General features: G+C 47.7%; 1 protein-coding gene across 1 annotated transcript; it reads left to right on the top strand.

Annotated features, from left to right (window-relative positions):
• The first annotated feature begins 5,416 nt into the window (after positions 1–5,416).
• Positions 5,417–24,017, top strand: LOC116989412 (N-acetyllactosaminide beta-1,3-N-acetylglucosaminyltransferase 3-like). The gene is made up of 2 exons (XM_033046773.1): positions 5,417–6,229; positions 22,516–24,017. Exon 2 carries the CDS (start codon positions 22,523–22,525, stop codon positions 23,687–23,689), a length of 1,167 nt encoding a protein of 388 aa, XP_032902664.1. The 5' UTR covers positions 5,417–6,229; positions 22,516–22,522; the 3' UTR covers positions 23,690–24,017.
• Positions 24,018–24,226: the final 209 nt, after the last annotated feature.

Below are 24,226 nucleotides of genomic sequence, written 5' to 3' on the forward strand. Positions count from 1 at the left end.
CAACATATGTCGCTTGAGAACCAGACCCTGGGGCAGCAGTGATGGACGCTTTCTCGCTGGACTGGGGAAAATTGTTTTTCTATGCTTTTCCCCCCTTCTGCCTCATCAGTCGGGTTCTACGCAAAATACAATTGGACTCGGCATCAGGTATTTTGGTAGTACCCGATTGGCCTACTCAGCCATGGTTCCCTGTGGTCCTCAACATGGTCTCGGAACCATGTATGTCCATCGCTAAACGACCAGATCTATTGGTCCATCCTGTAACGGGCAAGAGTCACCCATGCCATGACAGGATCAATCTGTTGATTTGCAGAACCTAAAGAGACCACTGCTGGATCTGAGGCTGACGGACAGGACTATGAACATGATCACGGTGGCCTACCGGGAATCAACAAAGAAGCAATACCTCTCATGTATAAGGAAATGGGAGTTGTATTGCACAAGGACTGGTATAGCGTATAACACAGCTACAGTTACCAATGTCCTAGAATTCCTGTCCAGCCTTTATTTCGATGAAGGACTGAGCTACAGCGCTATCAATTGCGCTAGGATTGCCCTGTCAGCATACCTGTGGCAGGGACCAGGACAGCATTCCATGGGATCTCACCCTCTAGTTGCTAAACTCATGAGGGGTATATACAACACAAACCCTCCTAGAGCGAGGTACTCCCAGATATGGGATGTCAGTGTTGTTCTAACATTGCTCAGGGGTTGGTCACCAGCAATGTCCCTGTCCCTGGAGAAGCTGACTTTAAAAACAGTTATGCTGATGGCACTGGTCTCAGCTCAAAGGGTCCAGTCCCTACATAAACTGAGGCTGGATAACATGACTATATCAACTGACAAGATAAATTTTCGGATCTTGGAGTTGGTTAAGCAAAACAGTCAGGATCATCAGAACTTAATTTGGAATTCCGAGCATACCCATCAGATACCCGACTGTGTGTTATGACACACCTTCTGCTATATTTAAAGTCCACAAAAACCATAAGAGGTAGTGAATTGGCACTATGGATCAGCCATAAACAGCCTCATAGCAGGGTATCAGTGCAGACCATCTCTAGATGGCTCAGACAGGTTTTGGGAGCTGCTGGGATGGATACTGACATTTTTAAATCTCATTCCACCAGGGCTGCAGCAACATCGGCAGTTAGAGAAATGGAAGTGCCTATGGACCATATCCTGGCTACAGCAGGATGGTCTAAGGAGAAGACCTTCCAACTCTTTTATAACAAACCGATCACGAAACCTGTGGTGTTTGCAGAAACAATTTTAAATTCTGTAATATGATTTATCCCAAGGGATCATTATTATTTTGATAAAATAAATTATTATTGTTTGAATTTTGTATTCATGTTTGAATACGATAACATACTTCCTCCCTTGGACGACTACGGCAGTGAGTGAAGCATGGACTCGTTCCACGGCATGAAATCACAGATCTTTAAAATCTTCACGTAGTCATTCACGTGACTCCAAAGTAAAATGGTAAGATTAAATGTGAACTTACTAGTTTGAAGTTTGATCTTTATTTTATGAGGAGTTACGTTGAGGGATTATGTGCCCTCCACACCCACCCTCTATCATAGAGGTCAACTGGTAGTCTAGTTCCTCTTATCTTACTATGTTTATTTCACTTCCCGTTGTCTGTGATTTCTCGCCGCTGCTCTGAAGAATGTCGCGCATGATGCTTTCTCGCTGGACTGGGGAAAATTGTTTTTCTTTGCTTTTTCCCCCCTTCTGCCTCATCAGTCGGGTTCTACGCAAAATACAATTGGACTCGGCATCAGGTATTTTGGTAGTACCCGATTGGTCTACTCAGCCATGGTTCCCTGTGGTCCTCAACATGGGCTCGGAACCATGTATGTCCGTCGCTAAACGACCAGATCTATTGGTCCATCCTGTAACGGGCGAGAGTCTTCATGCGTGCTGGCGGGGTCTTCACATAATCCCTCGACGTAACTCCTCATAAAATAAAGATCAAACTTCAAACTGGTAAGTTCTCGTTTAATCTTACTATTAATGTATAAAGTCAAAGAGACATCGGGCAGCTTGAAGAGAGTTTAACTTGTCCATGTTATCTGCAGGAAGAGAGTGTCTGTTGTTGGACTATGGACATCCCTGATAAGTTGAAATCCTGGAATCTTGTCAGCCAGAGCCAGATTTGCCAGCACTTTGCACCTCACCAACCTCCTGCCCACTGCACACAGAGGCAGCTGGCAAAGCTAAACTACCAAAGGGCTAAGCAAGACTATTCCATTTGCTAATTCCCCTCATTAGCTTACATTGTGCAACCGCTGATTACTAACTGCTCTCGTCTTTATTTTCAGTATAAATTATCTTGAAAGGAAAAAATTAGGGTAATTTCATGTTTGTAAAATAAATTGACTAAATGGGCAGAAAGGTTTAGCCCCTTGGTATCAATCTGTCAATGTTGAATATCAGGCGATTCAACCACCATGCTGCTCATTGTCCCACCACTTCACAGTCTAATTGTGAGGAGACCAGTAATTGGGAAAGACTAGGGAGGTTGGCATCACAGGGCCTGAGATCGGAGCAGTCAGAAATATAGAAACAAGGAACTGCAGATGCTGGATTATTGCTGAAAAATATTGCTGGAGTAATTCAGCACGTTAGGCAGTATCCCCATGGGACATGGATAGGTAATGCTTTGGCTTGCGACCCTTCCTGAGACTAATTGTGTGTGGAGGGGTGGGGAAAAAGCTAGAAGAGGGGAGAGGAAGGACAAAGCCTGGCAGCAATATTTGGAGAGCAGAGCAGTACAGGAATCCAGGTGTTAAGGGCAGGTGAGGTGGGGGTGGAAATTACAGGACTCGAATAAGTTCAAGGTCAGAGAATCATAGTTATACAGTGCAGAACCAGGCCCTTCAGCCCAACACATGTTGATCTAGGGTGATGGAGGAACTGAAGGAAATACACATTAGTCAGGAAATGGTGTTGGTTAGACTGATGGGACTGAAGGCTGATAAATCCCCGGGGCCGGATGGATTGCATCCCAGGGTACTCAAGGAGGTGGCTCTAGAAATCGTGGACGCATTGGTGATGTCCTATAGATTCTGGATCAGTTCCTGTGTATTGGAGAGTAGCTAATGTTATCCTACTTTTCAAGAAAGCAGGGAGAGAGAAACCAGGGAATTATAGACCAGTTAGCAGGGCTGCCAACATTGGGTGAGAGTTGAGAGTGAGAAATTGTGAGGGAGCATAGGGAGCTTTCGCATTTTTCAGCTTGAAATTGTGCAATCTGGTGCATACTGTAGCGAGTCTTTTAACTTACACTTGAATGCAACATTTATGCTTTAAATTGGATTAGGTATGAATAAGGTTAGGCTAAATGACATTCCTAATTACATTCCACAATAGAGCCAGGCTCTGATCAACAGGTGCAGCACATGAATGACTCTATTCATGTATGGAAATCAGCTTATATTCAAGCTGTTTTGCATATATATATATAGATATATATATATATAAAAACACAGAGAAACAAGGCAAGAGTCGGACTTACATCACTGTTCTGCAAAAATAAATCAATCAACCTTACCTTTTGAATATAGAAACAAGACAAAAATAATGCCACATATTCAATCATATATGGTTCAATGAAATTAAGATATATATGTAAAAAATATATGGAAACAGGCCCTTCAGCCCACCAAGTCCACACCGACCAGCAATCTATCATACACCAGTTCCATCCATCACGCCAGGGACAATTTACAGAAGCCAATTAACCTACAAACTGGCACTTCTTTCGGATATGGGAGAAACTGTAATATCCAGAGAAAACCTATGTGGTAACAAAGCAACAACTCTACCCTGTCTAAGGCCAGGAGGTGACAACACACACACAGGGAGACACATACACAAAGGGAGACACACACACAGGGAGACACACACACAGGGAGACACACACACACACACACACACACACACACACACACACAGGGAGACAGACAGACACACACACACACACACATGGGGAGACGCACACACATACAGGGAGGCACAAACAAGCAGAGACACGCAAACACACACAGGGAGACACACACAGACATGCACGCACACACACACAGGGAGACACACACACACAGGGAGACACACACAGACACGCATACACACATGGGGAGACGCACACACATACAGGGAGGCACACACAAGCAGAGACACGCAAACACACACAGGGAGACACACACAGACATGCACGCACACACACACAGGGAGACACACACACAGGGAGACACACACACAGGGAGACACACACAGACACGCACACACACACGCAGAGACACGCACACACACACGCAGAGACACGCACACACACACAAGGAGACACACAGTGAGACAGACACAGACACACACACCTTTCCTTCCCCCTCTCTCCCTCCTCCCCCTCCCTCCTTCCTCCCTCTTTCCTCCCCTCTCCCTCTCTCTTCCCTCCCTCTTTCCTCCCCTTCCTCTTTCCTCCCCCTCCCTCTCTTTCCTCACCCTCCCTCTGTCTCCCCTTTCTCCTTCCTTCCCTTCATCCCCTTTCTACCTTCCCTCACCTCTCTCTTTGCCTTCATCCCATCCTTTTTTACTTTCCCTCTCTCTCTCTCTCCCCTCCCTCTCTTCTCCCCCTCTCTCCCGGACTCCCAATGGGGAGTCTGGCGGGCACGGTGCAGCGTGGATTGACGGCACTGGCGCTGCAGTATGAGTTGAAGGGCAGGAGAGAGGGAGGGAGGGAGGCTGCAGCGGCGGCTAGCAGCGTAGTGGTCGCAGCCGGCACACAGGAGGCGCTGACACCCGCTGCCCGGGACCGACGCGCTTCCCCAAACGGTGCAGATCGCTGTCATGTGGCGCAAAGAGACAACTGTGCAAGGACTGAAGACAGCGTGAGTATTCTGTCATCAGCGCGAGGGCGTGAGAATGGATTGAAATGCGTGATTCTCACGCTCGAAGTGTGAGAGCTGGCAGCCCTGCAGTTAGCCTGACATGAATGGTGGGGAAGATACTGGAGTCGATTATCAAGATGTAATCCAAAGGCGCATTTGGCGGGGGTCGAGACCACCCCCTCGGGGGTCTCGACTCCCAGGTTAAGAACCGCTGAGATAAAGGATACAGGGGACAACATTGAGTGCAAATAGTTTCTGGAGATGGCGCTTGACCTGATGTGTGTGTGTGTTGTATTTCTTCTTTTCATTTAAGATTCTACGCTTTAAAAAAAAAATCTTCATTTAAAGAAAATGTAGAAATGCTTGCTTTCTCCCAGGTTGATTTCCTGTCTGCGGGACCGAGCGCACACACACACACACATATGAAGTTAGAGTCATCCGGTCCATGTTCTGAACTGGAGGTTCAGGGGGAGGCAGCAAGAATTGGCGGTTTCTCTGCTCGGCAACAATGAAACCTCAACGGAACTTGCTGCGAGGTTTATTTTCTCCAATGCTGTCCACTCTCTGTTAAACGTCGTGTTTGTTTGCTTGCCACTGCCCAGAGTCTCTCTCATTTCCTCTTCATTCGATTCACTGGAAGGGCACGGTATTTGAGAGCCCAAAATAAAATCAAGAATTTGATTGGTGACGGAGGGCATCTTGTTTAAAAGTTAAACACTGACTGCTGCCGAATTGCACGGACGGCAACAGGGTGGAAAAACGGGTTTCTGCCCTTCTCTGCCCTCCACCCATGAACACCTTCAGGCAACCTGATCCGTTCGTTTCCTGCGATTGCATTTCTAGTTACATCGTGCAAAATAATTTACAGTTGAATGAAGAGAAGTTTTGAATGTGTAGTGGTTTTATATGTGCGAATGGCTGGAATCTGTTACTGTAAAGTAGCACACACAAAGGTATACCGTTTACCCTGAGCTGCAACTCTCTGGTGAGAGGCCACTGACTGACTGACTGACTGGGGGCTTTTAGTTTTGGTCGCTGGCTCCCCCGGTCACACGAGCAGAAGCCCCCGTGTCCGGGGCGAGCTGCCCCCCCGTGGAAGTTGTCCCATTGCCGAACACCACCGTTAAATAATCAACAGAGCAGTGTGAGTGGGTGGCGTTCGTGGGTGTGGCTGTTTGTGAGCGAGCGGTGCCAGGACACAACCAGAGCTTCCACTTCCCCTGCGAACCGAGCCAGTCCTCAAGTCCGCGACCACGGCGAGGAAGTCAGCGCAAAGTGCTCCATCATCGCGGCCCCGGAACACAGTTAACGGCAAGCCACGAGGGAAACGATTAAAGGTGGGGTTAGGCAACTAGATACTTGGTGGGGTGCAAGGAAGGGAATTCTATGAGAGGAGAGAGTGCCATGGGGGGAGGGGGAGGAGGAAGTAGGGCACGGCCATGGGGGAGAGAGGAGGAAGGTGGGAGGGCTATGGGAAGGAGACAGGGGGAAGAGCGGGAAGGGAAGGCTATGGGGGCGAGGGGTGGAGGGAGGGCCATGGGGGGGGGGGGGTCTATGGGGAGAGAAGGTCATGGGGGGAGAGAGGAGGAAGGAAGGGCTATGGGGGAGGGAGGGCTATAGGAGGGAGAGGGGTAAGGAATGGCATTGGGGAAGAGTGGGAAGGGAGGGCTATGAGGGGTGTGGGGGGGGGGGGTAGATTGTGAAGGGAGGGCTATTGGGAGGAGAGGGGCTAGGAAGGGCATTGGGGGAAGAGTGGAAAGGCTATGGAGAGAGGAGGGGGGAAGATAAGGCATTGATGGGGGGATGGAGGACTATGGGGAGAGGAGGGGGAGGAAGGGCATTGGGAGAAGGGGGATATGAGGGTAGGGTAAGGGCAATAGGACATGATGTGAGTTATGGTGCAGAGCAAACTGGTTTTGGGTGAAGGAATGTTTATGGAAGCATAAACTGCATTGCCTTTCGGCCTACCTCAAAAGACCTACCTGCCAATGAAGCTTTTGGGAAATGAATCAGTGAATTTGTACATGGTGAAGTCCGAACCCCCTTGGTTTTGCAGACAATATTAGGTGGTATGGATTTAATTGCAGAGAATTAGACGGGAGGTGAGAAAATTGGTCATGGAACAAGTGAATGGTGATCTGAAGCTTGCAATCTGAAAGGCAGAAATTCTCACTGGATTTTAATACTTGCCTGGATAAATCATTGAATGGGTGTCCTCCCATGCTCCAAAGATGTACAGGTTTGTAGGTTGATTGGCTTGGTATTATTGTAAATTGTCCCTATTGTGTGTAGGGTTGTGTTGGAGTGTGGGGATCGCTGGTCAGCGCGGACTCGTTGGGCCAAAGGGCCTGTTTCCGTGCTGTATCTCTAAACTAAACTGTTTTGTCTTCCCTCATCCTCTGATACTTCAGAGGAAACAATCCAAGTTTGACCGGGGGTCACAGTTTAAGGATAAGGAGGAAGTATTTTAGGACCGAGATGAGAAAATTTTTTTTCACACAGAGAGTGGTGAATCACTGGAATTCTCTGCCACAGGGCTAATTTCCTGGACCCACCCTGGCCTAATCAGATATGATATGTAATCGATGGACATGGGTGAGGTGCTGAATGAAGGGTGCCGAAGGTTGTGCCTCTATTTAAGGTGGGGCTCCAAGGAAAAACTGGGAATTAAAGACCAGCGAACCTAACGTCTGTGGTGGGTAAGTTACTGGAGAGGATTCTGGGGACCAAAACTGCACACAACTTTCCAGATATGGTCTCACCACGGCCCAGTACAACTGCAGGAGGACCTCTATACTCCTATACTCAAATCCTCTCATTATGAAGGCGAACATGGCATTAGCTTTCTTCACTGCCTGCTCTACCTGCATGTTTACTTTCAGTGACTGGTGTACAAGGACACCCAGGTCTCATTTCACTTCCCTTTTTCCTAATCTGACACCATTGAGATAATAATCTTGCCGCCAAAGTGGATAATCTCACATTTATCTACATTATACTGTATCTGCCAGGCATCTGCCTACTCACTCAACCTGTCCAAGTCACCCTTCAACCGCAGAGCATTGTCTTTGCAGTTCACACTGCCACCCAGCTTTGTGTCATCTGCAAATCTGCTAGTGTTACCTTTAATCCCATCATCTAAATCATTAATAATTACTCTAGGGAAAATGACTTTGTGCAGCTCCCCTATCTATTCCTCATGATCTTGCAGGCCATATATAAGATCGCCTATCATCCTCCTGGACTCCAAGGAATAGTCCCAGCCTGTGCAACCTTTCCCTATAGCTCAAGCCCTCATGCCCTGGCAACATCCTTGTAAATATTCTCTGTACTTGTTCCAGCTTAACATCTTTCCCATATCAGGGTGCCTAAAACTATACACAATACTCAAAATGTGGCCTCATCAACAGATGTACAATGGTAACATTATGTCCTTGTCTCTACACTTAATACCCTGACTGGTGAAGGCAAATGAATCAAAAGCCTTCTTGGCTCCTAAGCTTCCTGGCTACCTATGATGCCTCGACCGGAATACCGACTGTCCTCAAGACACTTCTATTAACTGTCCCACGTTCCCTAGTCTTCAAGTCTTTCTCCACAGTGAAAGCAGAGGAGAAATACTCATCGAGGACTTTGCCCATCTCCTGCGAACCACACAGTGATGACCACTTTGTTTTCTGAGGGGCCCTATTCTCTCTCTAGTTACAATCTTTTCCTTAATATTATCTGCCAAAGCTCTCTCCTGCCCCCCCCCCTTATACCCTCCTCATTTCCTTCTTAAGTATGATGCTCAGATCCTGAGACAACCTTAGGGATAGACTTGATCCCATCTGCCTATATCTGTCCCATGCTTCCTTTTTCCAGACCAGTGCCTCAATTTTACTCGTCATCCAAGCTTGCTTACTCCCATTTGCCGTGCCCTTCACTCTAACAGGAACGTGCATGCCCTGAACTCTTGTCATCACACTTTTAAAAGCATCCCACTTTCCAGACGTGCCCTTGCCTGCAAACCACCTACTCCATCATGCACCTCCTACTTCGCTTGGGCAGCTCACAACCCAAGGTAGGACTTTTGATTTCTTTAACTTCAAGTAACCCTTGCATCCCCTATCTCTTCTTCCCTCCACCACCCTGATCGTTGTACTAGTTTTGCTGTTGAGGTTCACTCTTTGTATCACTTGTTATCACCTTCCCCGCAGCCAACAATGTGCCATTGTGTGCTCCACCATTCATTGATTAAAGTTTGCACAGTTGTGCTTATCTTTCATACATTTGTTCTATGTACCTTTTTATATCTCTCTTTTCCCTTTCCCTGTCTCTTAGTCTGAAAGGTCACCTATTCCTTTTCTCCAGAGATGCTGCCGGACCTACTGAGTTACTCCAGCATTTTGTGTCTTCGGTGTAAACCAGCATCTGCAATTCCTTCCTACACATTTTATCCACGTTCTGAGTTCATCCACCTTGTCTGCCAGGCCACTCGCATTAAATTAAGCACAATTCAATCCAACTGCCCTTCCTCACTCCCTGCTGCGCTCCTGCCTATTCTGTCCACTGAACTTACTTTTTCACTTTGCATACTGACTTCCAGTCTCTCACTTGTCTCAACTGGGTGTATTAGATCTCACCCACTGCCAGTCTAGTTTAAATCCACTCGTGTAGTACGAGCAAACCTGCCTGCTAGGATTCTGGTTCCCATTCAGATCAGGTGCGACCCATCCCTCATGTACAGGTCACCTCTGCCCCAAATGTGAGCTCAGTGGTCCAAAAATCTGAATCCCTGTACCAGATGCTCAGCCACATATTCATCTGCCCTAGGGCCAGTGAGATGGCATCTACCTGTTGTGGCAGTAGGTGAACTGCAGTGGATCAAGGCTCGATGGTAGGCTAGAGTTAATGAGTTCCATAACCAGCCTCTTGAAGCACTTCATGATGGTGGATGTCAAGGCCACTGGGCAGTTGTTATTAAGTTACAACATCTTGCCTTTTTTTGGCAACGGGTTGATAGTGATTATCTTGAAGCAGGTGGGCACCTCAATATGGAGAGATTGACGATGTCCATGAACACTCCCGCTTGTCAGTCCGTGCAGTTCCTAAGGACACTGTCAGCGAATCCGTCTGGGCAAGTTGCTTTCCATGGGTTCACCCTCAGTGAGGCCAATCTTACTGCTGCACCAGTGACCGTGGGAGCGGATGCACTCGAGTTAGTAGGGATAGATGCCCTGGCCCTGTTGGCCTTTTGCTCAAAGCAAACAAAGAATGCATCAAGTTCATCAGGGAGTGCTGTACTATCACCAGTGCTGCTGCCTGACTTCGCTTCTCATATATGCAGGTTATCGAGAGACACAGCGGGTAAATGTGTTCTCTGGCCCAGAGCTGACCATCAAACACTCACTTATACTAATCCTACGTAAATCCCATCTTTTAGTTTAGTTCAGAAATATAGCATGGAAAAGGGCCCTTCGGCCCACTGAGTCAATACCGACCAACAATCCTGCATATTAATAATAATAATAATGGATGGGATTTATATAGCGCCTTTCTAATACTCAAGGCGCTTTACATCGCATTATTCATTCACTCCTCAGTCACACTCGGTGGTGGTAAGCTACTTCTGTAGCCACAGCTGCCCTGGGGCAGACTGACGGAAGCGTGGCTGCCATTCTGCGCCTACGGCCCCTCCGACCACCACCAATCACTCACACACATTCACACACAGGCAAAGGTGGGTGAAGTGTCTTGCCCAAGGACACAACGACAGTATGCACTCCAAGCGGGATTCGAACCGGACACCTTCCGGTCGCCAGCCGAACACTTAGCCCATTGTGCCATCTGTCGTCCCGAAACTATATTAACACTATCCTACACACACTAGGGACAAGTTACAATTTTACTGAAGCCAATTAATCTACAACCCTGTACATCTTTGGACTGTGGGAGGAAACCGAAGCTCCCCTGCAGCTGTGACCCACGCATGTCACATGGAGAACAAAACTCCGCACAGACAAGCACCCATAGTCAGGATCAAACCCGGGTCTCTGGCGCTGTAAGGCAACAACTCTACCGCTGTGCCACCATGTCCCTCCCCCTTAGGTTTTACCACTCACCTTCACTCTAGGGGCAACATACAGTGGCCTAACCTTCTTACCCACATGTATTTAAATGGGAGCAGAAACCAGAGCACCCAGAGGAAACGTGCTAACTCCACCTGTGGTCAGGCTTGAACCTGGTGGCGAGGCAGCAATTCTACTAGATGTGACCCTCTAATATGCTGAAGGGACCGGCTTGTATCAGAATACATTCGCCTGTTAATTTCCCTTCATTTCATCTCTGAGACTTTAGGTATTCAACTTAAAACCCATGACATTTCCAGCTTTCTTCAATCTTGCTTTAGTCTTTTGATGATAGTCCTCTTTGCAACGTTTGCCCTTTAAAATCTTCTTCTCAGAGTATTGTTATCGCTGATATGGTTATCTAACGTTGCCAATCTTTTATCACTCTTGAAGGTGACAGTAACCTTGTGGGAGGATTAGCAATGGAATATCTAGTTTCTGATACTATTGGCTTCAATTCAGATAAACCCATTAGTATTGTCAGTGACTATATTGGCAATAGTTTGGAAGAGTTGATTATAAACACGGTTGAATTTGGAGTTCTAGGTATTAGAACATCAAGGAATGGGAATATTTTAAAATTTGGTTGGTATGTGACTTGCAGGGGAATCTGCAAGATGTAGTCTTCCAAGGACTGTTCTTGTCCTTGATAAAGAGAGAATTTCATTGTTCTGTTTCTGAACAAATGGTAATAAAACACTGTTGTGTATCTTGCTGGGTTTGGGAGCTGGCATTGAAGCCTAGGTGAATCACTGCAGCATATTTTGTAGATGAGGCATTCTGCAAATGTAACAATCTGATAAAGCATTAGATGTCGATCAATTGGGTTGGATGAAGCTTGTAGGGGGGTTGAACAATATTGGGGGGGAAATTAGATGCAGCCAGTAAAACAACATCTGCACAGTAGAAGAGAATAAATGTTTTGGTAAAGCTGAAAGAAATTTGAGTCCATGCCGATGACGTCGACTTTAACTGAGCCAATACAAATTTACACCGAGCAAAACTAACCTTTGATAAATGGTGAAGTGCAAACAGCTTGTTAGATCTGGACATTGTAGCCAGTCTGGCGTTTAATCTTGTGTGTACATTTATGGTAAGGCACAGGTACAATGAAAATCTCGTTTGCACAGGAAACAAAAGAGTTGCTAAGAAACAAGGGAGACTTTTAAGTGTTGCGAGAAGCCGGGAATCTGACAAGGTCTGTAAATTAGGTGGACAATAGAAAATCTGTCTTTGTGAGAATAGGGTTTATAGCGGGGCATTAACATGCAAGCTGTAGGAGGCAGTGTGTTCTTAGTAAATTTCTTTGCAAAGAGGATGGTTGTGTTGAGGTGAGCTGAATCGATTTACCTACCATCATGTCAATTTAAACTGTATTGAGTTTCAATACATAGTTTTTTCTTCCCTCTGGAACACTTTTTAAAAACTTAACAAATTGTAGCTGCAAAGAGAAAATAGGGAGGAAATCTTGCATGCAAGGTATGTTGGAAGGAACAGCAGATGCTGGTTTATACCGAAGATACACAAAATGCTGGAGTAACTCAACATCTCTGGAGAAAAGGAATAGGTGACATTTTACCGTCACCTATTCCTTTTCTCCAGCGATGCTGCCTGGCCCGCAGAGTTACTCCAACATTTTATGTCTATCTTGCTTGCAATGTATCTGCTTGTGGTTTTGAGGCAAATTACTCTGATCAAATTACTAACAAATCAAGCTGAGCAGGCAGTAAATATTGAATGAACTGCTGTAGTCAGCGTCTGCACTTTGAAAAATATGTGAAAACAAACAAATGTGAAGAAAAATATGTGAAGACAATATGAAGTGAAACAAATTAACTTTTCAGTGGAAGAATAATTTATTTCCTAATCTTGTTGTCAATGCAGACTCTGTGTTAACGTTCTAATTTGGGAGTTGGCCTTATGGTAATGAAGATAAGAATACTCAAGTTCCAGGAACGTACTAACCAGCGCGCTGCTTCATGAGGTTTCTCTACCATTTAATAAGATAGTGGATAATCACATTGTAACCATTACTCTACATTTCCATGTATGCCCAGTGACGGGAATTATAGACCAGTTAGCCTGGCATCGGTGGTGGGGAAGATGTTGGAGTCAATTATAAAAGATGAAATAACCGCACATTTGGATAGCAGTAACAGGATCGGTCCGAGTCAGCATGGATTTACGAAGGGGAAATCATGCTTGACTAATCTTCTGGAATGTTTTGAGGATGTAACTAGGAAAATGGACAACTGAGAGCCAGTGGATGTAGTGTACATGGACATTTAGAAAGCATTTGATAAGGTCCCACATAGGAGATTAGTGGGCAAAATTAGGGCACATGGTATCGGGGGTAGAGTGCTGACATGGATAGAAAATTGGTTGGCAGACAGGAAACAAAGAGGAGGGATTAACGGGTCCCTTTCAGAATGGCAGGCAGTGACTAGTGGGGTGCCATAAGGCTCGGTGCTGGGCCGGCTGCTATTTATAATATACATCAATGATTTAGATGAAGGGATTCAAAGTAACATTAGCAAATTTGCAGATGACATAAAGCTGGGTGGCAGTGTGAACTGTGAGGAGGATGCTATGAGAATGCAGGGTGACTTGGACAGGTTGGGGGAGTGGGCAGATGCATGGCAGATGACGTTTAATGTGGATAAATGTGAGGTTATCCACTTTGGTATCAAAAATAGGTAGGCAGATTACTATCTAAATGGCGTCAAATTATGAAATGGGGAAGTACAATGGGATCTGGGGGTCCTTGTTCATCAGTCTATGAAAGTAAGCATGCAGGTACAGCAGGCAGTGAAGAAAGCGAATGGCATGTTGGCCTTTATAACAAGAAGAGTTGAGTATAGGAGCAAAGAGGGCCTTCTGCAGTTGTACTGGGCCCTAGTGAGACCACACCTGGAGTATTGTGTGCAGTTTTGGTCCCCCAATTTGAGGAAGGACATTCTTGCTACTGAGGGAGTGCAGCGTAGGTTTACAAGGTTAATTCCCGGGATGGCGAGTCTGTCATATGCTGAGAGAATGGAGTGGCTGGGCTTGTACACTCTGGAGTTTAGAAGGATGAGCGGTTATCTTATTGAAACATATAAGATTGTTAAGGGTTTGGACACGCTAGAGGCAGGAAACATGTTCCCAATGTTGGGGGAGTCCAGAACCAGGGGGGCATAATTTAAGAATAAGGGGTAAGCCATTTATAACGGAGAAGGAAACACTTTTTCTCACAGAGAGTTGTGAGTCTGTGGAATTCTCTGCCTCAGAGGGCGGTGGAGGCCATTTCTCTGGACACTTTCAAGTGAGAGCTAGATAGGGCTCCTAAAGATAGCGGAGTCGGGGGATATGGGGAGAAGGCGGGAACGGGATATCGATTGGGGATGATCAGCCATGATCACATTGAATGGCGGTGCTGGCTCGAAGGGCCGAATGGCCTAATCCTGCACCTATTGTCTATTGTTATTGCACCCACTAGCTTATCACAAATGCAGCTACTTCTAACTGTAAACATATTTTAAATCCTCTGCTACCATGGACATTTAAGGACGTGAGTTTCAAAGCTTGGCAAGCTGCTGAGAAGGCAATATTGTCTCTTTTCTAAATTCAACTTCTCATCATGCACCCTGTAAAAAATCCTCAAGTTTTTGTAGGTTTCAATTATCTTCAATTAACCAGCTAGCCTGTAAACCCTTGCCCATATAAAAGATCTGGCCCACTTCAATTATCAATTAGAACACACCACCTCTGAACATGACAGTGTGTAACCTGTTTATTGTCTTCTGAAGTGTCCTCAGCAGCTGAAGCACTTCCTCCTTGGACTATCCAAGAAATAAATTAGTTTATTCCATTAACTTAATCACCACATAGCAGTCTTTTTTTTGTGGATTGTGGCCAGAGGAGAAATGTAGGAAGGAGAGTAGTGGGGCGGCAGGGGCAATGTTGGAGGGACAGTATTGCTGTAGGAACATGCAGGGAGGGTCATAAAGACATCTAGTCATATCGCACAAAAGGCTGGAGACTGTGCATCTACCTCATCTATTCCACACGTGACACACTTTCCAAGCTTAACACGATCTTTCCTATAGCAGGTTGACTAAAACTGAACGCGATACTTCAACAATTGGACAACCATAACATAACGTCCCAACTTCTGTACTCGGGCATTTGTTTGCAGAGAGTCTCTATGACTGGGGGTTTTAGGGAGGGGGGGGGGGGGGTGTGGGGGGGTTATGATGGAGATGGAGCGCTTTTGCACTAGAGCAGTGACTAGCGAGGTACCGCAAGGCTTGGTGCTAGAACCGCAGCTATTTACAATATACATTAATGATTTAGAGATAAAGGAATTAAAAATACATTAGCAAATTTGCAGATGACACAAGGCTGGGTGGCAGTGTGAACTGTGAGGAGGATGCTATGAGGATGCAGGGTGACTTGGACAGGTTGGGTGAATGGGCAGATGCATGGGTGAGGTTATCCACTTTTGTGGCAAGACCAGGAAGGCAAATGATTATCTGAATGGTGTCAAGTTGGCAAAAGGGGAAGTACAACCAGATCTGGGGATCCTTGTACATCAGTCACTGAAAGTAAGCATGCAGGTAGAGCAGTCAGTGGAGAAAGCTAATGGTATGTTGGCCTTCATTACGAGAGGAGTTGAGTATAGGAGCAAAGAGGTCCTTCTGTAGTTGTACAGGGCCCTGGTGAGACCACAGCTGGAGTATTGTGTGAAGCTTTGGTCTCCAAATTTGAGGAAGGACATTCTTGCTATTGAGGAAGTGCAGCGTGGGTTCACGAAATTAATTCCCAGGATGACATGACTGTCATATGTTGAAAGAATGGAGTGACTGGGCTTGTATACATTGAGTTTAGAAGGATGAGAGGGCATCTTATTGAAACGTGTAAGATTATAAAGGGATTGGACATGCTAGAGGCAAGAAAAATGTTCCCGATGTTGGGGGAGTCCAGAACCAGGGGCCACGGTTTAAGAATGAGGAGTAGGCCATTTAGAACAGAGATGAGGAAAAACTTTTTTACCCAGAGATTTGTGAATCTGTGGAATTCTTTGCCTCAGAAGGCAGTGGAGGACAATTCTCTGGATGTTTTCAAGAGAGATTTAGATAGAGCATTTAAAGATAGCGGAGTCAAGGGATATGGGGAGAAGGCAGGAACGGGGTACTGATTGTGGATGATCAGCCATGATCACAGTGAATGGCGGTGCTGACTCGAAGGGCCAAATGACTTACTACTGTTTGCAGTTTGCATTTCTGTTTGCTCCATTACAGGAAGGAAGTGGAGGCTTTGGAGAGGTTTACCAGAATGTTGCCTGGATTAGTGGGTATTAGCTACAGGAAAGAAGTTGGACAAACTTGGATTGTTTTCTCTAGAATGCCAGAGGTTCAGTGGCGGCCTGATGGACATCATGGAAAAAGATAGACAGAGAGGGAAGGGGAAAGAGAAATATTCTGCCGCCCTTCTAATTTTTCTTCCCCTGCCCTTCCCTCCATTTGCCCATAGGCCACGGCTCACAATGGCATTGGTGGGGCGGGAGTGAAAGAAGAGTGCGTGCGTGTATGCTTGTGATTACTGCCACAATTCCAACGCATTCATCTGATAATGCTGCTTCCCACAAACCTCTGCAATTTTGCCTTTTGTGTCAATCACAAGATCCTTTTCCAATCTGAATCTTCTCATCAGCTCTGAATTTCCCAGGAATTCTTTCTTTAAAATAAGATGCTGTAATTCCTCGTTTAACCACATTCCCCCATAAAAGATCAGCTTGTATGCCTTCACTGCATGTGTAACAATGTACTGATTTTCATTTCATTGAGGATACCAGAATTGTATGTCACCTGTTGAGCAGAGTGGCTGCATTCCATCATTTAATTGCTTTAGAAATGGGCACACTTTTTAAGAAAGAATTATTATTACTTCATTCTCTTATCTTTCTAATCAAAACTGCGGCATGTTGCCTTGGTGACTCAAACGCGTTCCCCTCCGGAGCACCTCTGATGTCAACACCATGGCAGCCAAGGTGAGGCAAATAAGTGATTGGTGGAGGTAGTGGCTGTTTGGCAAACATACAGCATTTAGCTAAATTTAACTGGCTAAGTGGCTTAGTTTAGAGATGGAGCGCGGAAACAGGCCCTTCGGCCCACCGGATCCGTGCCGACCCGAGATCCTACACCCACTAGGGACAATTTTTATATTTACTAAGTCAATTAACCTACAAACCTGTATGTCTCTGAAGTGTGTGAGGAGATCGAAGATCTCGGAGAAAACCCACACAGGTTGCGGGGAGAACGTACAAACTCCTTACAGACAGCACCTGTAGTCAGGATCGAACCTGGGTCTCCAGCACTGCATTCGCTATAAGGCAACAACTCTACCGCTGCGCCACCCACCGTGCTGAAAGATTTTCCATCTTTTCTATCTCCCCACCCTATCCGAAGATAGATTGGTGGAAAAAGTGAAAAAGAGGAGATGGATGTTATGAGTGTGTGTAAATATTTGTTGCTTGCCACATATTGGTTACGTCTGATGTACTTGTGATTCTCCGATGGTTACAGTTTAGTTGATTGTCACGTGTACCGATGTACAGTGAAGAGCTTTCTATTGCATGCTATCTAGGCAGCAGAAAGACAATACATGATTACAAGCGAGCCATTTGCAGTGTATAGCTGCATGATAAAGTATAACAGTGATTGGGGGGACCTGGGCAGTGTTGTAGAGCAGAGAGATCTAGGGAGTGCAGGTAGATAGTTCCCTGAGGGTGATATTCTGGGTAGATAGGGTGGTAAAGGCTTCAGTCAGGTATTGAGTATGGAAGTTGGCTCCTATATTCAATTCCTCTTGTTATAAAAGCCAACATGCCATTTCTTAGCGCTAACGGCAGGTACTCGGGAAACGTTGTAACTTGTGAAGATTTTCAACATGTTGAAAAATGTCCACGAGTAAAATATACTCAGGATGTAAAAATGTGATACTTTTTAACACGTATTAATACCGTAGTAGCTCGTGAGTTTACCGTAGTAGGACCTGGTGTCCAATATCACTATTGTATGTTCATGATGGAAATAAGAATACTCTGTATATTCATTACCTTTGAATTGTAGTTTTATGTAATCCTCCCATAATTTCTGAATTCCATTTAACAATATCTATCAGACATACAGAATGTTGCAAGGTAATATCTTGCCCAAACTCGGTTGTCTCAATAAATATCACAAAATATGCCATTGTTTCAGCCACATTATGACAAAATATAGAATGTAGGTTATTTGTTATCAGTCACCCCATCCCAGAAACAACAGTACTTAAAGAAGAACATTTGTTTTACTAATTTACGAGCATGTACCATGCAGAGTCCGTTGATCCATATCCAACAAACTGTTGTGATAATTGCATAAAAGGTATTATTGTCTAAGAAATTTGGTGTGGAATGATAATCCATTTCAGTATTCATTTAGGCAAGTCCCAAGCTATAGATACTTTTCCCCCACCCCCAATCCCCCTCGCCCGATCTTCATTGAACCTACCATTTGACCAATCTTTTACTCAGCTGCTGTAACGTTTCCTTCCTATCAAAATCTCTGTGTAGCATCTCTGTCCCTATCTTCCAATTCCCACTTTGAAATAAAATACAACTTTCGACTTAAAAAATTTGCAGCAGGATCGCTATATAAATGCAAATATATGGTATTTTATCCTAGCACCCCCCCCCCCCCCCCATCCCCTCACCCGCCCCCCCCCCCATCCCCTCACCACGCCCCCCCCCCCTTTACAAACACACAGGAAGCGTAACTTGACGTGTTTGCATTTGGAGAAGTTCGATACGGACCAGGAATTAAAATTAATAGCTATGTATCGCTTAACCGCGAGCTATGAGGTGAGATTGAAACACCTGTCCGAGGGCTAAGAAACAACCCTTAGCGTATTGTTTTAAGTGAGCATTTTGCAGCGACCTCACCTTATATTCTGGTTAAATATTCTTTCCACGGAAAGAATTGTATAGGGCTCTGGTGAAACCACATCTGGAGTATTGTGTACAGTTTTGGTCTCCTAATTTGAGGAAGGACATCCTTGTGATTGAGGAAGTGCAGCGTAGGTTCACGAGATTTATCCCTGGGAGGGCGGGACTGTCATATGAGGAAAGATTGAAAAGACTAGGCTTGTATTCACTGGAGTTTAGAAGGATGAAGGGATATCTTATAGAAACATATAAAATTATAAAAGGACTGGATAAGCTAGATGCAGGAAAAATGTTCCCAATGTTGGGCGAGTCCAGAACCAGGGGCCACAGTCTTAGAATAAAGGGGAGGTCATTTAAGACTGAGGTGAGAAAAAACTTTTTCACCCAGAGAGTTGTGAATTTGTGGAATTCCCTGCCACAGAGGGCAGTGGAGGCCAAATCACTGGATGGATTTAAGAGAGAGTTAGATAGAGCTCTAGGGGCTAGTGGAGTCAAGGGATATGGGGAAAAGGCAGGCACGGGTTATTGATAGGGGACGATCAGCCATGATCACAATGAATGGCGGTGCTGGCTCGAAGGGCCGAATAGCCTCCTCCTGCACCTATTTTCTATGTCTATGTATAAATCTCCTATTTTACTTTGAAATTATATTCATTTATAACTGTTTGTAACATCAGTAACCACCTTAATGTTCGTGCGTTTAGTACCGGGTATGCTTATGTACTGTATCTTTAAAAAAAAAACGATATCAACCAGGTGTGAAAATTACACTGAATTGAAAATGCATGGGAATCGATTTATCGCGATCCTGCTGCAAAATTTTTAAGTCGAAAGTTGTATTTTATTTCAAAGTGGGAATTTGAAGATGGGGACAGAGATGCTAAACAGAGATTTTAAACTCGGGAGAGCTCTCGGGAGAGCTCCCTCCCCCCTCCTCTCCCTCCCCCCTCCTCTCCCTCCCCCCTCCTCTCCCTCCCCCCTCTTGGGTGAACTCGCACAGTGGGACAGGGCTTGAGGCAGCATCTATGGAGCGAAGGAAATAGCCAATGTTTTGGGCCGGGTCTGAAGAAGGGTTTCGACCCGAAACGTTGCATTTTTCCTTCGGGGTGGGGGGGAATATCCCAGTGTGAGAGTGAGTCACCACCTGCGTACAGCGTTCCCACATCCTTCTTCACCAAACAAGGCACATTCCACTTTCTAAAGAAGGAGGGAAGAGGAGGGAGGTAGAGAGAGGGGGATCTAAAGGGTAACTGGTTTTGGTCTCCAATCACCTCACAAAGGGCAGCCAACAGTGGTGGTGAGGCAGAAGGGAGAACCCTCTTCCCCCTCTTCCCCCTCTTCCCCCTCTTCCCCCTCTTCCCCCTCTTCCCCCTCTTCCCCCTCTTCCCCCTCTTCCCCCTCTTCCCCCTCTTCCCCCTCTTCCCCCTCTTCCCCCTCTTCCCCCTCTCTAGGGGGATCTAAAGGGTAACTGGTTTTGGTCTCCAATCACCTCACAAAGGGCATCCAACAGTGGTGGTGAGGCAGAAGGGAGAACTCTCCCCATCCCCCCCACCCCCCCCCCCCACCTCCTCTCCCCCACCTCCTCTCCCCCCCCCCCTCTCCCTCTCCCCCCCCCCCCTCTCCCCCCCACCCCTCTCCCCCCACCCCCTCTCCCCCCACCCCCTCTCCCCACCCCTCTCCCCCCCTCCTCTCCCCCCTCCTCCTCCCCCCCTCCTCTCCCCTCCCCTCCTCTCCCCCCTCCTCTCCCCCCCCTCCTCTCCCCCCCTCCTCTCCCCCCCCTCCTCTCCCCCCCTCCTCTCTCCCCCCCCTACTCTCCTCCCCCCCTCCTCTCCCCCCCCTCCTCTCCCCCCCTCCTCTCCCCCCCCGTCCTCTCCCCCCCCTCCTCTCCCCCCCCCTGCCTCTCCCCCCCCTCCTCTCCCCCCCCTCCTCTCCCCCCCTCCTCTCCCCCCCCTCCTCTCCCCCCCCTCCTCTCCCCCCCTCCTCTCCACCCCCCTCCTCTCCCCCCCCTCCTCTCCCCCCCCTCCTCTCCCCCCCCCATCCTCTCCCCCCCCTCCTCTCCCCCCCCTCCTCTCCCCCCCCTCCTCTCCCCCCCCTCCTCTCCCCCCCCTCCTCTCCCCCCCCTCCTCTCCCCCCCCTCCTCTCCCCCCCTCCTCTCCCCCCCCTCCTCATCCCCCCCCATCCTCTCCCCCCCCTCCTCTCCCCCCCCTCCTCTCCCTCCCCCCTCCTCTCCCTCCCCCCTCTCGCTCTCCTCCCCCGCTCCTCTCTCCCTCCCCCTCCTCTCCCTCCCCTCTCCGTCTCCCTCCCCCCATCCTCGTCCCCTCCCCCCTCCTCTCCCTCCCCCATCCTCTCCCCTCCCTCTCCCTCCCTAGCCCCCCTCCTCTCCCTCCCCCGCTCCTCTCTCCTCTCCCCCCTCCTCTCCCTCCCCCCCTCCTCTCCCCGACTCTCCGCCCCCTCCTCTCCCCGCCCCTTCCTCTCCCCCCCTCCTCTTCTCGCCCCCCCTCCGCTCTCCGCCCCCTCCTCTCCCCGTCCCCTCCTCTCCCCACCTCGCTCTTCCCTCCCCCCCCTCCTCTCCCCCCCGTCCTCTCCGCCCCCTCCTCGTCCCCCCCCCCTGTCCTCTCCCGCCCCTCTCCCCTCCCCCGGGCCTCTATCTCTCTCCCCTCCCCCCTCTTCCTCTCCGCCTCGCCCCCTCTCCCCCCCTTCTCCCTCCCCCCTCTCCTCATCCTCTCGCCCCCCCTCGTCCCCCCACCCCTCTCCCCCCCTCCTCCTCCTCTCCCCCCCCTCGTCCTCCGCCCTCTCTCTCCTCTCCCCCCCCTCTCCTCTCCTCTCCCCCCCCTCCTCCTCTCCTCTCCCCTCCTCCCCTCCCCTCTCCTCCCCTCTCCACTCCTCCCCTCTCCTCCCCTCCCCCCCCCCCCCCTCTCCTCTCCCCCCCCCCCCCTCTCCCCCCCCCCCCTCTCCCCCCCCTCCTCATCCCCCCCCTCCTCCTCCCCCCCCTCCTCGTCCCCCACCCTCTCCGCTCCTCTCTCCGCCCCTCTCCTCTCCTCTCCTCTCCCCCCCATTTCCTCTCCTCTCCCCCCCCTCTCCTCTCCTCTCCCCCCATCTCCTCTCCTCTCCCCCCCCTCTCCTCTCCCCCCTTTCCTCCCCCTCCCCCCTCTCCTCCCCACCCTCCCCCCTCTCCTCTCCCCCCCCACCCCCTCCTCCTTCCCCCCCTCCTCCTTCCCCCCCTCCTCCCCCCTCTCCCCAATTCCCTCTGCAGAAACAGAGAGATGCAGCACGGAAACTGGCCCTTCAGCCCACCGGTTGTGTGCCAAGCAGTACATTAGCCCTATCGTACACACTCGGGATAATTTACAATTTCACCAAAGCCAATTAACCTCTAAACATATACGTCTTTGGAGTGTGGGAGAAACCAGAGCACCTGAAGAAACCCATGTGGTCACAGGGAGAATATACAAACTCCATATAGACAGTACCTGTAGTCACCAGTACTGTTGCATCATGTGTAAGTCTTTATATAAAATTTACCCTTTTTTCCTCTCTATCTCAGGTAAAGGATGAAAAGGTCTCAACGAGTCCTTGAAAAGGTTGTGCTGTGTGTCTTGATAACTCTGGGATTGGTCTTTGTGTTTTGGAATGATGGCCCATTGCAAAAGACTGATGACGTTGTCACAGATGCTATCCATCACAAAGATTTACCAAAGCTTGTTGTTGAAGCAATTAAATTTGAGGTTGAGCCCAAGTGCCGAGAAAACAAGACATTCCTGGACCAACCCGCATTTAACCAACAGCCCCAGCACATAAAAAACTTCTTGCAGTATAAACACTGCCGAGAATTTGGTATGATTCAGAATGTCCCAAACAAGTGTTGGGGTCGAGAAGGCTCTCGCAATGTCTTCTTGCTTCTGGTGATCAAGTCTGACCCATTCAACCAGGACCGACGCGATATGGTAAGAAAGACCTGGGGGAAGGAACGTGAATTCCAAGGGGTCCATATACGGAGGGTCTTTGTCTCTGGTGTGTCTCCTGACCAGAAGGAAAGGAAGAAGTTGACTTGGCTGTTAGCAACTGAGAATAGAGAGCATGGAGACATCCTGCAATGGGATTTCCTGGATACCTTCTTCAACCTGACGCTCAAGCAGTACAAGTTGCTGCAGTGGATCGATGAATTTTGCCCCAGTGCTCGGTTCATCTTCAATGGAGATGATGATGTCTTTGCTAACACTGACAACATGGTTGATTACTTGCTGGGGATGAATTCTCACCAGCACCTGTATGTGGGGCATCTCATTCATGGGGTTGGGCCCATCCGAGAGAAGAGGAGCAAATATTATGTGCCAGAGGTGGTGACCTCCAGCAACTCGTACCCACCGTACATTGGCGGAGGGGGCATACTTATGTCTGTTTACACAGCTAATATTATCTATCGCACTGCCAAAAACCTCGAACTATTCCCCATTGATGATGTTTTCCTGGGGATGTGCCTGGCTAAGGCTGGGCTGGCCCCAAGCTCGCACCTGGGCTTCAGAACGGCTGGAATCAGGGTTCCATCCATTCAGGATGACTCGTTCAATCCTTGCTACTATCGTGAGTTGCTGCTGGTGCACCGTTTTCGGCCATATGAACTGCTGTTGATGTGGGATGCAGTGCACAATGCTAGTCTGAGGTGTGCTTACTCTCCGCAGAGAAATGCATTGGAGGCAAGGAACCTCAGGAGATGGTAACAACTGTCGGAATGTAGTGCTGTCTGTGGATTGTTTTCCAAAGTTGCTCGTGTTGTTTAAGATATGTTGCTGAATTGCCAAATGACATTGAATCAAATGCCTATGTCCTGTGTCTTTTTATATCCTCTGTGTTTGATATGTTGTTAGGCTGCAAGAGGAACATCATCCCTCGGCCTAATATCTATTGCACTCATAGCCACATTGAATTAGGGACAGGGACAATACAATGTAGTTGTGGCCAAGTTAAAACCACTCCAGATGAACAGAGGTCACTTGGCACTGAGCACACCCCCATGGCACATTTGCACTGTACGATGCATTTTTAACAAATAATAATAATAATAATAAATTTTATTTAATGGGCGCCTTTCAGACATCTCAAGGACACCTTACATAGATCAATAGGAATAAAAACATATAATCAGAATAAAATAAAATAAGTAATAAAGACATCACAGAGACACAAATTAAAAACAGAATTCAGTCCAAAAACAGAAAATCAAAAACACAATGTGAAATGATGCATCGGAACACTTT

The sequence above is a fragment of the Amblyraja radiata genome, chromosome 29, assembly GCF_010909765.2.
Source record: "Amblyraja radiata isolate CabotCenter1 chromosome 29, sAmbRad1.1.pri, whole genome shotgun sequence".
NCBI classification, from domain to species: Eukaryota; Metazoa; Chordata; class Chondrichthyes; order Rajiformes; family Rajidae; genus Amblyraja; species Amblyraja radiata.